The 17,500-nt window shown below is 33.9% G+C and overlaps 1 protein-coding gene across 2 annotated transcripts in view; it reads right to left on the bottom strand.

The window, feature by feature from the left end:
- Positions 1 to 17,500, bottom strand: part of LOC137621676 (integrin beta-PS-like) — a 47,641-nt gene that overhangs the window by 10,538 nt on the left and 19,603 nt on the right. For both annotated transcript variants that reach the window (XM_068352186.1, XM_068352185.1), the window contains exons 8-14: positions 16,502 to 16,600; positions 12,290 to 12,451; positions 10,553 to 10,708; positions 7,881 to 7,991; positions 5,647 to 5,774; positions 4,085 to 4,181; positions 2,806 to 2,971 (exon numbers count right to left, since the gene is read on the bottom strand). In XM_068352186.1, the coding sequence (XP_068208287.1) occupies positions 2,806 to 2,971; positions 4,085 to 4,181; positions 5,647 to 5,774; positions 7,881 to 7,991; positions 10,553 to 10,708; positions 12,290 to 12,451; positions 16,502 to 16,600 (919 nt within the window). The remainder of the gene's footprint in view (positions 1 to 2,805; positions 2,972 to 4,084; positions 4,182 to 5,646; positions 5,775 to 7,880; positions 7,992 to 10,552; positions 10,709 to 12,289; positions 12,452 to 16,501; positions 16,601 to 17,500) is intronic.

The following is a 17,500-nucleotide window of genomic DNA, read 5'->3' as shown; positions in this document are numbered from 1 at the left end:
CAGCAATAACTCCATGACCTTTTTAAACTTCTTAGGACAGCAATAATTGTTTGACCTTTTCAAACTTCGTTAGAATAGCAATAACTCCTTGACCTTCTCAAACTGCCCTACAATAGCAGTAAATCCATGCCATTTTCAAACCTCCTTAGAACAGCAATAACCCCTTGACCTTTTCAAACTTCATTAGAGCAACAGTAACTCCTTGACCTTTTCAAACTTCGTTAGAACAACAATAACTTTATGACCTTTTCAAACTTCCTTAGAACAGCAATAATTTCTTGACCTTCTAAAACTTAGAACAATAATAACTCCATGACCTTTTCAAACTTCCTTAGAACAGCAATAACTCCATGACCTTTTCAAACTTCCTTAGAACAGCAATAACTCCTCAACCTTTTCAAACTTCTTTTGTACAGCAATAGCATCTTGACCTTTTCAAACTTCGTTAGAACAGCCATAAATTCATGACATTTTCAAACTTCAATAGAACAGCAATAACTCCTTGACCTTTTCAAACTTTGTTAGAACAATAATAACTCCATGACCTTTTCAAACTTCGTTAGAACAAGAATAACTCCATGACCTTTTCAAACTTCCTTAGAACAGCAATAACTCCTTGACCTTTTCAAACTTCGTTGGAACAACTACCACTTGTCTAAAATCTAACAAGCTTCGTTCGAACAAGAACTTGTTTGGCATCTTACAAACATCATTAGAATCCCAACAGCTTCCCCGGCATCTTACAAGCTTTGTTAGAACAACAAAAATTTTCCTGGTATCTAAAAAACTTCGTTAGAACAACATTAGCTGGCCTGGCATCCTACAAACTTCGTTAGAACAACATCTAGCCTGGCATCTTACAAACTTCGTTAGAACAACAACAACTTGCCTCGCATCTTACAAACTTCGTTACAACAACAATAACTCGTATGGCATTTTACAAGCTTCGTTACAACAACTTGCCTGGCATCTTACAAACTTTGTTAGAACAACAACAAATTGCCTGACATCTTACAAACTTCGTTGCAACAACAATAACTCGTATGGCATTTTACAAGCTTCGTTACAACAACTTGCCTGGCATCTTACAAACTTTGTTAGAACAACAACAAATTGCCTGACATCTTACAAACTTCGTTGCAACAACAATAACTCGTATGGCATTTTACAAGCTTCGTTACAACAACTTGCCTGGCATCTTACAAACTTTGTTAGAACAACAACAAATTGCCTGACATCTTACAAACTTCGTTGCAACAACAATAACTCGTATGGCATTTTACAAGCTTCGTTACAACAACTTGCCTGGCATCTTACAAACTTTGTTAGAACAACAACAAATTGCCTGACATCTTACAAACTTCGTTGCAACAACAATAACTCGTATGGCATTTTACAAGCTTCGTTACAACAACTTGCCTGGCATCTTACAAACTTTGTTAGAACAACAACAAATTGCCTGACATCTTACAAACTTCGTTGCAACAACAATAACTCGTATGGCATTTTACAAGCTTCGTTACAACAACTTGCCTGGCATCTTACAAACTTTGTTAGAACAACAACAAATTGCCTGACATCTTACAAACTTCGTTGCAACAACAATAACTCGTATGGCATTTTACAAGCTTCGTTACAACAACTTGCCTGGCATCTTACAAACGTAGTTAGAACAACAACAGCTTGCCTGACATCTTACAAACTTTGTTAGAGCAACAACAACTTGCCTGACATCTTTCAAATTCGTTAGAACAAACAACTTGCCTGGCATCTTACAAACTTCGTTAGAACAACAACTTGCCTGGGAATTTACAAACGTAGTTAGAACAACAACAGCTTGCCTGACATCTTACAAACTTTGTTAGAGCAACAACAACTTGCCTGACATCTTTCAAATTCGTTAGAACAAACAACTTGCCTGGCATCTTACAAACTTCGTTAGAACAACAACTTGCCTGGGAATTTACAAACTTCGTTAGAACAACAACAACTTGCCTGACATCTTACAAACTTTGTTAGAGCAACAACAACTTGCCTGACATCTTTCAAATTCGTTAGAACAAACAACTTGCCTGGCATCTTACAAACTTCGTTAGAACAACAACTTGCCTGGGAATTTACAAACTTCGTTAGAACAACAACAACTTGCCTGACATCTTACAAACTTTGTTAGAGCAACAACAACTTGCCTGACATCTTTCAAATTCGTTAGAACAAACAACTTGCCTGGCATCTTACAAACTTCGTTAGAACAACAACTTGCCTGGGAATTTACAAACTTCGTTAGAACAACAACAACTTGCCTGACATCTTACAAACTTCGTAACAACTTCTCTGGCATCTTACAAACTTTATTAGAACAAAAACTTGATTGGCATCTTACAAACTTCGTTAGAACAACAACAACGACTTGCCTGGCATCATACAAACTTTATTAGAACTACAACAACTTGACTGACATCTTACAAACTTTGCTAGAACCACAACAACTTGCCTGATATCTTACAAATTTTGATGGAACAATAATATCTCACCTGGTAACTTACAAATTCTGTCAAAACACCTATAACTTGTCGGAAATTTCACGAACTTCGATAAAACAGCAATAACTCGCCGGACTTCTTACAAACTTTACCAGAACAATAATAACTTGGCCGATATAAGAAGCACTTCGTCAGAACAACAACTCCCTCGACATCTTACAAACTTCTTTAGAGCAATACTAACTTGCCAGACATTCTACAACCTTTCTTAGAATACCAACACCTCTGATATCTTACTAATTTTGTAAACAAAATATCTTACCTGGCAGTCTGCACGCTTCGTCAGTCTGACACTCACACACTCTGCCTGTGTATCCTGTAACGCAGGTGCACGACTCACATGCACAAGTGCCGTGGTTCGAGCAGATGTCTCCTTCGTGGGATAAACATTTGCGGCGGTTGCAGTGGCAGTATGCACCGGAGAAATCCTGCCATGAAGAGGAGAGAGGAAGAAAGGAACTCTCATGTCACAAATGCAGATTTTAATTATAACAAGTTTTAGGCAAAATCCTAATAGGTGACCCTCTCAGTAGGCAGTCTCATTTGCTATTCTTTCTTTATTCGATAGATTTTAGACCATTTATTATGTATTCTAGTATCATATCATTGCAGGTTGTTAATATCCTTTACTTTTCCATTTCTATCTTCTTTTTCTTCTTTTAACGGGAAAGTTTTTTTTTTTTTTTTTTTTTTTTTTTTTTTTTTTTTTTTTTTTGTGTGTGTGATTTAAGGATGCTATACTCTTTGACTTCATTGTCGCCTTGCGATGTGGCTGTTCCTTTAAGTCTATTAGCTTTTTGAGACTAAAGTTGGCTGTTCATTTCACTATGGCAAGAAAAAATCTTAAAATTCGTAGCAATGATCAAGTCTGACGAGCAGAAGCGAATTTGCTTTAAATTTATTTTTTGAGAAATTTGTGAAAAATTCGAGATATTCAAGATGAAAAGGAAGAGTTACTTAACAAAAATGGTTGAAATTTAGGAGGAAAAGTTACTCAAGGAAATGTAAGTTAAAAATAGAAATGAAAAGGTGCCACGGGGTAGGGGTGAGGTTAATAGAATACTACAAAAGATAGACACGTGAAAATGAAAGGAAGTGATTCCACTGGTCATAGACTACTGTAAGGTTTATATTGCTTGTTTCCTAATTTATGTTTGTAATGTAACCCAAATTTTACTTATGGAAATCAGAGTGAACAAGCCTCATAATGTTTTTTATGGTTTATAATGAAAGTATTTTTGTATATTAGTCTTGAAAATGAGAGAAATAAGATACAAACATTAATATGTAAGCAAGGGGATAGAACGGCAGGAATAACTGAAATCAACCTAGCTTGGAATAAAAAAAAAAAAAAAAAAAAAAAACATTCTATTACATGTGAATAAATGCACGTATAGGTATAGGGTGTAAGGTGCAGGTACCCCAGTTAAAAAATAAAATCAGAACCTATACAAATAAAATGGGTGATAAAACGGTTGCTGTGAAGCCGTATTCCTCAAGCAAAAAAAAAAAAAAAAAAAAAAAAATCCTGTTCTGCCTACCTCCTGAAAACACTCGCAAGAACCGCACACACAGTGTCCTCTCCCCGAGCAGACTTCCGTCGAGTTTACAGACACCTTGCAAAGTTCTTGGTCGATGCTGAAAAGGAAAAAATAAGTTTAAAAGTTTAATTTCTTATATAAGTGAGCATAATCAATGGACACCTCCTTATATGAATGTAGGTGCGCTTAAGGAAGAAACAAACGATTCAATTGCACTACTAATGTATGGTTCCGTCTTGTGGAAAGCAAATCATTTGACAAAAAACTAACATGAACGGGTTTTATATCCTATTGAAGATTGTATATTATTATTATTATTATTATTATTATTATTATTATTATTATTATTATTATTATTACAATCCTAGTCGAAAAGCAGGATGTTATAAGCCCAAGGGCTTCCAACATGGAAAACAGACCTGTGAGGAAAAGGAATAATGAAATAAATAAACTATATGAGGAGTAACGAACAATTAAAATAAAGTATACAGTAGAACATATATTTATCTTTACCATACTTTCTATTGAGTGATAATATAATTCAGTACGTAATGGAAATCGTGCTCATTCAGTAAATGGAGCTGTGGCGTAGAAGATATCCTTAAAGGAGCTGTGGGGTAGAGGATATCCTTAAAGGAGCTGTGGCGTATCCTCTACTGTACAGTTCGTTTGCTAAAGTGTTCCACGTTTTCAATCGTAAAGTATCCCTTGGAAAAGGGATGGACCAAAAGAGGACTTTCAAAAATAAAAGTGGAAGTGAAGCGAAGTGAAATTACAGCCTCTCTCTCTCTCTCTCTCTCTCTCTCTCTCTCTCTCTCTCTCTCTCTCTCTCTCTCTCTCTCTCTCTCAAACACGCACACACACACACACAATATATATATATATATATATATATATATATATATATATATATATATATATATATATATATATATATATGTATATATATATATATTTATATATATATATATATATATATATATATATATATACATATATATATATATATATATATATATATATATATATATATATATATACATACATATTGCTATAAAGGATGAACTTTTGACATCAGATTAGTGGTCATATGAATCACAAGGAATGATATAGCATTGCTCAAGTAACAAATAAAAACTCGTATAACACCGAATGTTTCCTCTATCATTTCTTTCGAAGATAAATCACTCTCTTCTTATTTTCCCCCCCCCCCTACCTTTTCCTTCTTTCTTCGGGCCCAGACTAGATAACGGCACTGGGTTGTCCGTTCGTTTATAATTGAGAACGAAATATGACAAGCTCACAGAAGAGAATCATTAAAGAATATTCACCGCAAACCCTCATCATCAATCAATACCAAAACCAATAACCTTGAATTATTTTTAATTATCTACTATCTTTTACTTGTAAAATATGCAAATTCTTTTTTAACGTATCAAATTAAAATGTTGCAAGAAATCAATTATAAGGACCCGACAGTACTCGTGTCAGAATCAAATTCAAAGAATGAGCTGACGACCACACAGAAGAAAAAGAAGAAAAACTACTCAAAGTCGGCTTACTTGTCGTCACCCGTTCCGTCGGCTTTACAGCGGCACTTTTCACCTCTGTATTGTGGCAAACAGGCGCAGACGCCGCAGACGAGAGCACCCTGACCAGTGCAGATCTCACTTGGAATGGAGTGGTCATCCTGGAGGAGAAGGAAAACATCGCTTACTTAGTCAGAAAAATAGTTTTGGAGCATGAGCTAACAGCAAATAGATAACCTGACATGTAACTACTTATGTGTCAACTTGTTAACATGGCACAGCTATCTAACAGATACACATTCGTGATTCAACTTAGCAGGCAGGTGCCACAATCTAGATAAAGGCTTTATAACGTGCCTAAAGGATACATATTTAAGAAATTAACCAATTATATGATTGCATTACCGTAAGGTATAGGAGCCACAACATACACTAAAATTCGGGTCCTAAACTAAAGATGCGAGCGTTGTATGCTCTCTTGACATGGGCATGCCACAATCCAACTGAACTCAGGTGTCTTTAGCCTTAAGATATGGGGGCCACAACCTAAACAAACACGTAGGTGATGTAACCGGAAAAGAAGGGCATTGTTACCAACTCAAACTAACACGCAGGTCTAATCTAACAAATGGCTGCTTCAATCTAACCAAACGAATGGGTCCTTATCCTAAAACGCGAGTGTCGTTCCCCATCTAAACACAACACTCAAAACCCTTCAATGCTGAATGTTTTGAGAAGGCTGTAATTCAATTTCTCACTTCAATCAAAAGGTTCAAGTTCTCAAGCAATGTCATATTCATCAGATAGAATTAAAATACTACAAATAGCTGAATATTACGTTCCTAGGGTTGTAATAGCTTTAAGGGATTATTGATGACTCACAAGCTGTGTACCCTGAGCTGAAGCAATAGCATGAACTCGGAAGTCTGGAAAAATGGCTTGCCTGGGGCAGGGTCATAATTGTGCCTGCTGAGTCATCAGTCACCATTACCTGGAATTCTTCAATGCTATTTTGGCAGGAAAGGCGATTGTGAGATGATCCTGGTGTAGCAAACAGGTCATTAAAGGTTTAAAGATCGCTCATGAATGGCAGGGACAAGGGACAGTGAAGTTACCCTAGCAAGAAGAGCAAAGCTATAGAGTCTGACCATGGATGGATACTACCACTAGAGAGTTATTGGGTCCTATGACTGGCCAGACAGTGCTACATTGGATCCCTTTTTCTGGTTATTATTGTCATTATCATTGCTTGCTAAGGTACAACTCCAGTTGCAAAAGCAGGATGCTATAAGCCCAGCGGCCCCAACAGGGAAAATAGCTCAGAGAGGAAAGGAAAAAGGGAAAAATGAAATATTTTAAGAATATCAACAACATTAAAAGAATAGCAACAACATTACGGTTCATTTTGTCTTTGCCTACACAAACACAGAATAATCTGGCCTATTCCCTTCACACTCTTCTCTGTCCTCATACACCTGACACCATTGAGATTACCAAACAATTCTTCTTAGCTCACAGTAATAGTTCAGTGGCTACTTTCCTTTTGTTAAGGGCAGAAGAGATTCTTTAGCTCTGGTAATCAGATCTTCTAGAAGAAGGACACTCCAAAATCAAACCACTGTTCTCTAGTCTTGGGTAGTACACTTGAGGGTACACTCCGGCACACTATTCTATCCCACTTCTCTTCGTCCTGTTTTTGTTTCAAGTTTTTATAGTTTATACAGAATATGGAAGATCTAATTTAATGTTGTAATATTCTTAAAATATTTCAGTTTGATTGTTTATTACTTCTCTTGTAGCTTATTTATTTCCTTGTTTCCTATCCTCACTGAGTTATTTTCCCTGTTGGAGCCCTTGGGCGTATAGCATCTTGCTTTTCTAACAAGGATTACAACTTACTTTGTAATAATATTAGTAACAATAATCAGCGCCCCAGCCCTTTTTCCATCCAAGCTAGGACCAGGGAGGTCCAGGCAATGTCTGTTAATGACTCACCAGGTAGACCTATTTGATCCCCCAAACCCCCATCCTTAGCTCACAAGAATGGTGATGTTGCAGACACTAAAGGAATTAACGAGTTTGAGCCGGACTCGATGATTATTCTGGCGATCACCAGGCAGGGAAATTTCCAATAGGCCACCATAATCTTTTGAGTCTGCCGTGTGGCAGTGACTTTTAATTATTTGGTTAATGATTTCTTTCACCATATATTGAAGCTTTTGGTTAATAATTAGCATATCTATTCGAAATTTTGCTCTTGGGCTCACCTCATCCTCACACTCACACCCGCAGATAAACTCTATCTCCAAGAAGAGACTGTCTTGCAGGGTTTTCACTTCAACGATCTCTCTGTCTCGGCCTTTTGGGCATTCGTTTAGCTGTAAAAAAAGGGGAGAGAGTTACATCATATAATGACTTTTCTTACAGAATGTCAATACGATATAATAAATAACAAAATAACATCGAAATGAAAATATTTATATTAAACAATAGCATCCAAATTAAATATATTAACATGAGTGCAGCATAACCATAAACCAGTATGCTATACACCGCATTGTATTCTAGAATTTATAATTACATCTAGATAGAATCTATATATTAATAAATATATATATACTTCTATAAATACATTTATTCTCATTTATGCAGTTGCTTTCAAAATAATCACATATACGTTCAAAAGTGATAACACGTTTAAAAAATTCTTATGATTTTTTAATAAGTAACAAATGCAGAAAATTAGGAAAATCAGTTGTTACGATCTCGTTTTATTATGACTTGAAGATTTTTTTTCCTCCTTTTTGCAAGAATTTAGCATTATCACAGCACCGGAAGAATATGGATTATATTTTCCTGGAACCACATAAACAAAAATTATATTTTTCTTGAGCCATAAGGAATGGAATTATATTTTTTTGGCGTCTCAAATCTTGATTTAGGACACCACAGGGATAGTTTATTTTCTGGCATTATAACTCAACAAAATTTCAAATGATATTTCCTGGTCATAATAGAATAGATAAAAAATTTTCTTGAGCCACAAGATTGCAGATAAAGTTACTGGGCACCAGAAGAATACATATAATATTCCTGCCCGCACAAGAGTAGAGATTATATTTTCTGGTATCACGAACATAATGATTTTATTTTCCTGCGCGCAAAAAAATATTTCGGTGACATAAAATGTACATTATACTTCTTGGCACCACGAGAATATATATTGTTTTTCCCTTTGTCACTACAACATAGTTAATTTTCCTCACGAGATGGATAGATTATAATAATTCCTGGTGCCAGAAGGGTAGATTTTATTTACTGGAGGGGTGTAGCATGTATGGCTCCTCTGTTATCAGGACAGTCACATTTTCACAGGATGGGCTTCGCAACGGAAAAGATATTTCCTCATGACTCAAAAATACAGAATATATTTACCTATGATACGGAAATTCAGATATTTTCATATGGCACAAGAATACAGATTATATCTTCCAACGGCACCAGAAAAATCAGAGAGCACAGATATTCTTTACGAACGTATAGATGACAATCATTTCCAAGTACTAAATTGACATTATATCTCCTGGCACAATGAGATGGTAGATTATATCTTCCGGTGGCAAAAGAATGGCCATTATATTATTTCACCAGGACACGAAATTACAGACAGCTTGCATTGGCACCATGGGAATGCAAAGTTAATCTAATAGCATAGTGGAAAACCTATGAAGAATCTTGTGCCATACGAATGTCTCCAATCAATTACAGGATATGTTGCACCATGCTAGCGGTATTTTTAGATTTATTTCAGAAGCAGGTCTTCTGAAAGTTTTTTAACTTTTATCAAAACATCTTTGCTTTAATGGTTTTAAATTGAATATACTTTTTCTTTATTTATAAAACACGATATCGGCTTCATTGACCGTTGATGCCAGGATGCCAAAAAAAACTCGGAATCAATCAATTTTGTCGCCGCTATTAGGTACATTATCAGCATTGAGTGCGAAAATTCGATCCCTTCTCATGGTTTAGCAGTACCTGTTAACTCACTTCTTCCCACATCTACTCAGAGATTATCAACTATTAAATCGTCTTAGTATCGCTGTACGCGGCGGTCCAATGACTTACTTTCATACGACATCCAAGCCTTGGAATTATCTACCTCCTTTTGTTACCCTATAATCCAGTGGTTCCCATCCTTTGCCCTTTGAGGAACCTCTGAGACAATTTATTTCAATACACACACACACACACACACACATATATATATATATATATGTATGTATGTATGTATGTATATATTTACACACACACATATATATATATATATATATATATATATGTATATATATGTATATAAATATATATATATATATATATATAGATATGTATATATATATATATATATATATATATATATATATATACATATATGTATGTATGTATGTATGTATATATGTATACATATATATATATATATATATATATACACACACACACATATATATATATATATATATACATATATATATATATATATATATACACACACACACACATATACATATATATATATATATATATATATATATATATATATACATATATATATATATATATATATATATATATATACATATATATATATATATATATATATATATATATATATATATACATATATATATATATATATATATATATATATATATATATGTATATATATTAATTTTCTTTCTGATCCTACGATTTCTCCGGTACGTTTAACGAAGAAAAAATAATATATCAATGAAAAAAAAATGCTTGTATAAAACATGAATTTCCACAGAACCCTGATTGGAAATGGCTGCTCTAATTACTGCCCACCCTTTTCTTCCATCTTTTATTTTCTTCGTATCTATGTTTATGTCCTGGATAAAAATCTTTCCTGGGCCCTTACCTTCACCTGCAGGGTGAAGTCCACCTGGTCGCCCTCTCGCATGTTGAAGCACTGGTTGGTCTTCATTAGAGAACTTGCATCCTTGCACTTCGAGAAATATTCGATGGATATTGCGTCAGACGAATTGTCCGTCAGGCTAATCACTGACGAAATTGCCTAGGAAAGGAGTCATGGAGTGATTATTGTCCTCTCTTTATCTCTATCTCTCTTATTATTATTATTATTATTATTATTATTATTATTATTATTATTATTATTATTATTATTATTATTATTATTATTATTATTACCATCCGCGAAATATTCAGGACTATTTGGTTGTTGACAAGAGAAACAAAACATGGACAATACAACCGAGTTGCTTCTCCCACCTTCAAAGCTCTAGAAATTGACTTGAAAGAACTAAAGCCATTGTCCTTTCCAATTCCAGAACACAGTGACAATATCCTTTACTAGTTTGACTTCTTAACAAAATAGGAAAATTTAAAATTAAATTAGTTCTCAAAAAGTGGAAGAAAAAACATCGTAAAAAACTAATGATTTTCTACCCAGTATGCATTGTTTGCGAAGGTATTATAACTAGTTTTCTGAAAACAAAATACATTAAACCATAAGAAAACATACATTATCAAATGGTAAGATATGGTAAGCATGCCATAATCTCTGCACCGTGGTTTTCCACTGTCTTGGGGTAGTTCTCTTGCTTGAGAGTATACTCGGGGACACTATTCTGTCTTATTTATCTTCCTCTTGTTTTTATGAAGTTTTTATAGCTTATAAATGAAAGAGCTATTTTAATGTTGTTATTGTTCTTAAAATCTTTTATCCTAATTATTCATTACTTCTCTTGCAGTTTATTTATGTCCTTGTTTCCTTTCCTCAATGGGCTATTTTTCCCTGTTGGAGACTCTCGGCATATAGCATTCTGCTTTTCCAAGTAAGGTTGTAATTTAGCTAATAATAATAATAATAATAATAATAATAATAATAATAATAATAATAATAATAATAATAATAATAAAGGTGAATCACGATTATTCCTAAAACTCTGCTAACAACAAAAATCATATCCTTTCAAGCTATAGATATAATAGAAATAGTATTTAGATGAATTACACCAAATTGCTCGTTAACTTTATGCGTAAATTTAATTGTTTTTTATTGTGCAGATGAACATTTCTTTGATACCGACACATTATCACGTTCTAAAATCATGATAATAAACATCCAAAATATAAATTGCTCCAAAAAGAAAATTGAACAACATCTTAGCCTTAGCACAAATAATTTTATCTCTACACATAAAAATGCTAAAAATATGATATAGAAATTCCTTTGGATACAACTTTTTGCACTTAAATGAAAACATGAAAAATCCCTGTAAACTACAAACATATTCAAAATCTATTACGAGCGAAAGCAATTACTCTAAAATTAAATTTAACAGTAATGGAATTATATAACTTAAATCCGGGATTGAGCAATTAATAACTCCCTGCCCCCTCACACACATATTATGATCCTTTTCACCCAAAAGTGACAATCTGACCCCCCCTCAAAATTCAACCATTTATTACTTATCAATGATTCTAGAATTTATGTAAAAAGACAAGGCACAAATATTTTCCACCCCCCCCCCAAAAAAAAAGTAACAACGAAATAGGAGAAAGACCCTCAAACCTATTTTCTTAATCAAAAAATTAATATATGAATCAAAATACAATTTTTGCTAATTACATTGTACTGATCACGGACTAAATCGACGACATTATCCGAATTTCCGCTGAGTTTTCCCCAAGACGAGTTATCGATGAATTTCGTCAGCTTCTCGTAAAGTAAGCTGTGGGCGGACACGGCGAAGATGACGTAGATGTCCCTCTCCTTTGTCACTTTGTTTATCTGGCAAAGATGGCGACACAGATGAAAAGAAAAAACCATTAATTTGCTTTAAACAGTAAGAAAAAATTAGGTTTTAATATGACAGAAATGAAAACAAAAATATCCTTTTGTTTTTAATTGTAAGAAAAAGGGCAGAGACAAAAATATTCATGTTTTTTGCGGCATGAAAAAGGGAGACATTAAAAAAATAGATAAAAAAACATTTTTTGTTTTTAATAGTAAGAAGAAAGGGGGACATAAAAAAGACAACGAGGAAAACAAACATTTTTTTGTTTTTAACGGAAAGAAAAAATAGGGACATTAAAAGACAAAAATAAAAAAAAATATTCTTTTGTTTTTAATGGTAGGATAGAAAGGCAGAGATGAAAAACTTTTTTTTGGTTTTAACGGTAAGAAATTATGAGACATTAAAAAGACAGATATGAAATAAAAATATATACTTTTGTTTTCAAGGGTAGAAAAAAGGGGGAATACAAAAACAGATAGAAAAAAAATATCCCTTTGTTTTAACAGAAAAAAAAAGACAAGATACGAGGCCGACATTAAGAAAATAATATGCATGGGATGGAGAGATTTTGGTTAACAAAATGATGAAAATTAAAATGCCATGTTCTCTAAATAGAAAAGTATTTGATTAGATGGTCCTACCAGTATTAACTGATGCATCAGGAACTTGGAGCCTTACTAAAGCCTTAGAACATAGACTAGTTAAAACTTGGAGAGCTATGGAAAGAATAATGATGGGGTTACCACTAGGAGACAGAAAAAGAGCAACATGAATACGAGAACAAACCATAGTAGAGGATATTCTGAAAACGTGTAAGATTAAAGCTAATAAGAATGTCAGACAATAGATGGACATTAAGAATAACAGAATGGGGCCTTTGAGATTGAAATGGCCGGGAATCGAAGAGAAGTCGATGTTCCTCTAAGGCAGCATTTGTTGTTTATAATTACGTATGTTGTCAATCTTCACTGTTTTTGACCTTGTTATTCTAAGCCTTTGTTATTCAAAATTCTTTTTTTTTTTTTTTTTGCCCTTGTTCTTCTAAGCCTTCGCTATTCTAAATTCCTTTGTTCCAGTTGTTTTTTCTTGTTCTTTTAAGCTTTTTTACTATTGAATTTCGTGGTTCTAAATGTCTATCGTCTTACACCTTCCCTTTTCTCTACACCAGTGTTAGTCTGTCTTTTCTTGTGTGTAATCACAATATACATCCTGTCAACTTGAAACGATCTTGGTAAATGTCTTATCTTTTCTTGGGTACCTTTTTTTTTTCTTCGTTATTAGCTATACGACCATTCTTTGATTTGAAATTTCCTAGCGTATACTTTATCCTGTCTATTATACCAGCTGATAGACTGAAGTCAAACATTACATAGTTATTCTTTTTTAATGTTTAAACTTTTGAGGAAACCAGACAATGGCTAGGTTAAGTAAAATTTGGAAATCAAATCGCTGAAATTACATATAAAAACCAAACTATACATCAGTTTAGGGAGGTGCATGTTACTGTAAGGATATGAGTCGTGGTATGACAATGAAACAATCTCCAACAGATTTAGTAGATTTGAGGAAAAATTCCTCAGAAGGATATTGGGAGTTGAATGGCAGGACAGGGTTAGAAATGAAATTACAAGAGAGATTACTCAAGTGTCTTGTGTAGATGAGATCATGGTGAGTGGTAGATGGAGATGGTTTGGGCATGCTCTTCGCCCTCCCCAAGAGAGATTAGTTCACCAAACGTTTAAGTGGGCTCCACAAGGCACTAGATGAGTTGCAAGACCCAGGCCTACATGAGTGAGAACTATGAAGTGTGAAGTGGGAGATGATGAGGTATTGAATTAAAAGCTCAAGATAGAGATTACTGGCGAAATCTAACCGAGCCCCTTTGCGTTAATAGGCGTAGGAGATCATATATATATATATATATATATATATATATATATATATATATATATATATATATATATATATATATATATATACAGTATATATATCTATATTATGTCTGGGGTTCGGCCAATTTTCATCACTACGCTGACCTGTGCTGATTGGTGAGGTGGGAGATTTTTGTCTAATCGCTCACAGTAAATGCAAACCAGTAAAGATATGCTGAACATGTCGATACGCAAAACTTTTCACCATGTTAAGGTATCCCTACTCATATGTGTATATATATATATATATATATATATATATATATATATATATATATATATATATATATATATATATATATATACATATATATATATATATATATATATATATATATATACTGTATATAAACTTATATATTGTCAAAAGCTAGGCAAAAACCATAGTTGGAAAAGCAAGAAAATATAAGCCTAAGCACTCCAATGGGAAAAAAATAGCCCAGTGAGGAAAGGAAACCAAAAATAAACTGAAAGGCGAGAATAAATAATCAAAATAGAATATTTCAAGAACAGTAACAACATTAAATTAGAAGCTTCACATATACACTATAAAAACTTAAAAAACAGAGAAAGAGAAATAAGATAGATTAGTGGGCCCGAGTGAACGTTCAAGCAAGAAAATTATAAACAACAAATGCTGCCTTAAAGGAACAGAAACGTAAAGCAAAAACAAAACTCAATCTAAAAGTACAAAGGCTTAGAAGAACGAGGGCAAAAAACAACTAACATTTAGAACAGTAGAAGTTAAAAGAACAAGGTTTAGAAGAAGCAAAGAAGTTTTGCTTCTTTAGATAATGTCTTCCCTTGCAGCGACTGTCTCGTATTTTCCTTTCCACTAAAATAAAACGGATATTAATAGAAATAAAGAAAAAATATAAATAACAAAGAAAAAATAAGGAAAAACAGACATACCGGGTGAACAGTGTGACGGGACAACGGACGAAATATATACCATTTTCATCATCATTATCATTACTATCATTATTATTATCATAATTTCTTTATCATTATTACTATCATTTATGTTGTTATCATTATCATTATTGCTTCAAAATAGAAAAGAAAATTTTCGGAAATAGATTAAAGGTCCATTCATACGAATATCTAAATAGTTCCTACACTGTCTTGAGGTAGAGTTCTCTTGCTCGAGGGAACACTCGGTCACAATATTCTATCTTATTTCTATTCTTGTTTTTTTCAAGTTTTTGTAGTCTATATATAAACTATTTGTTTTTCTGTATCTTATTTATTTCCTTGCTTCCTTTCCTCACTGGGTTATTTTTTCTTGCTGGGGCCCTTTGGCTTATAGCATCCTGCTTTTCCGGGTAGGGTTAGAGCTTAGCTACTACTACTATTATTATTATTATTATTACTTGTTAAGCTACAACCCTAGTTGGAAAAGCGGGATGCTATAAGCACAGGGGCTCCAACAGGGAAAGTATCCCAGTAATGAAAGGCAACAGGGAAAAATAAAATATTTTAACAACATAAAAACCAATATTTCTTATATAAAACTAAAAAAAAGCTTACAAATCAAGAGGAAGAGAAATGTGATAGAATATTGTGCCCGAGTGTACCCTCAAGCAAGAGAACTCTATCCCAAGGCAGTGGAGGACCATGGTACAGAGACTATGGCACTACCCAAGACTTATAGAACAATGGATTGATTTCAGAGTGTCCTTTTCCTAGAAGAGCTGCTTACCATAGGTAAAGAGTCTCTTCTACCCTTACCAAGAGGAAAGTAGCCACTGAACAATTTCAGTGCAGTAATTAACCCCTTGAGTGAAGAAGAATTGTATGGTAATCTCAGTGTTGTCAGGTGTATGAGGACATAGGAGAATGTGTAAAGAATAGGCCAGACTATTCGGTGTATGTATAGACAAAAGAAAAATGAACCGTAATCAGAGAGAAGGATCCAATGTAGTACTGTCTGGCCAGTCAAAGGACCTAATATCTCTCTAGCGGTAATATTTCAACAGGTGGCTGGTGCCCTGGCCAACCTACTACTACTACTACTACTAATAGTAATAATAATAATAATAATAATAATAATACTAATAATAATAATAATAATAAATGAACAGGACAAACTATAAAAAAAAAAACATTTACCTGACCGACAGATGGGTAGTCGAACCTGTCATAAGCGTCGTACATATTCTGGTCATTCATATGGCAGAGCTCGTCATTGGGTACGACCACACCAGCCAGCTATTGAGAGAGAGAGAGAGAGAGAGAGAGAGAGAGAGAGAGAGAGAGAGAGAGAGAGAGAGAGAGAGAGAGAGAACGGTTATATTAACAATAACTTTATAATATAAATGGTAATATTAGAATACATTTAAATGTAAAATTATATTATATTACAGAGAGAGAGAGAGAGAGAGAGAGAGAGAGAGAGAGAGAGAGAGAGAGAGAGAGAGAGAGACGATTATATTAATTATAACTTTATAATATAAATGGTAATAACAGAATACATTTCAATGTTAAATTATATTATATGAGAGAGAGAGAGAGAGAGAGAGAGAGAGAGAGAGAGAGAGAGAGAGAGAGAGAGAGAGATCTTAGAATATTTTCTTACTGATAAAGCTTGTACTACGGTTATTGCCCTTATTTACAATCACTCCAGTAATGAACGCATTCCAACTCTGCGATTGTTTCATATATTCCCTAACAATATCATATCATTGACAAAGGAAGATCTGAGGTTTGATTTATAGAATGGTTCAAGAAATTTGGATAACATTTATGAAATTATGTATTATCATCTTTATTATTACCAAATGCTAAGCTACATCCCTAGTTGGAAAAGCATTATGCTATAAGCCCAGGGGCCCCAACAGGGAAAATAGCCCAGTGAGGAAAAGAAACAAGGAAAAATAAAATATTTTAAGAACAACAACATTCAAATAAATATTTCCCATATAAACTATAAAAACTTCAACAAAACCTAAGGAATAGAAATTAGATAGAAGAGTGTGCCGGGTGTACCCTCAAGCAAGAGAACTCTAACCCAAGACAGTGGAAGACCATGGTACAGAGGCTATGGCACTACCCAAGACTACAGAACAGTGGTTTGATTTTGGAGTGTCCTTTTCCTAGAAGAGCTGCTTA

Source organism: Palaemon carinicauda, chromosome 28 (genome assembly GCF_036898095.1).
Source record: "Palaemon carinicauda isolate YSFRI2023 chromosome 28, ASM3689809v2, whole genome shotgun sequence".
Lineage (NCBI taxonomy): Eukaryota > Metazoa > Arthropoda > Malacostraca > Decapoda > Palaemonidae > Palaemon > Palaemon carinicauda.
This window is presented reverse-complemented; position numbering and strand designations above follow the sequence as displayed.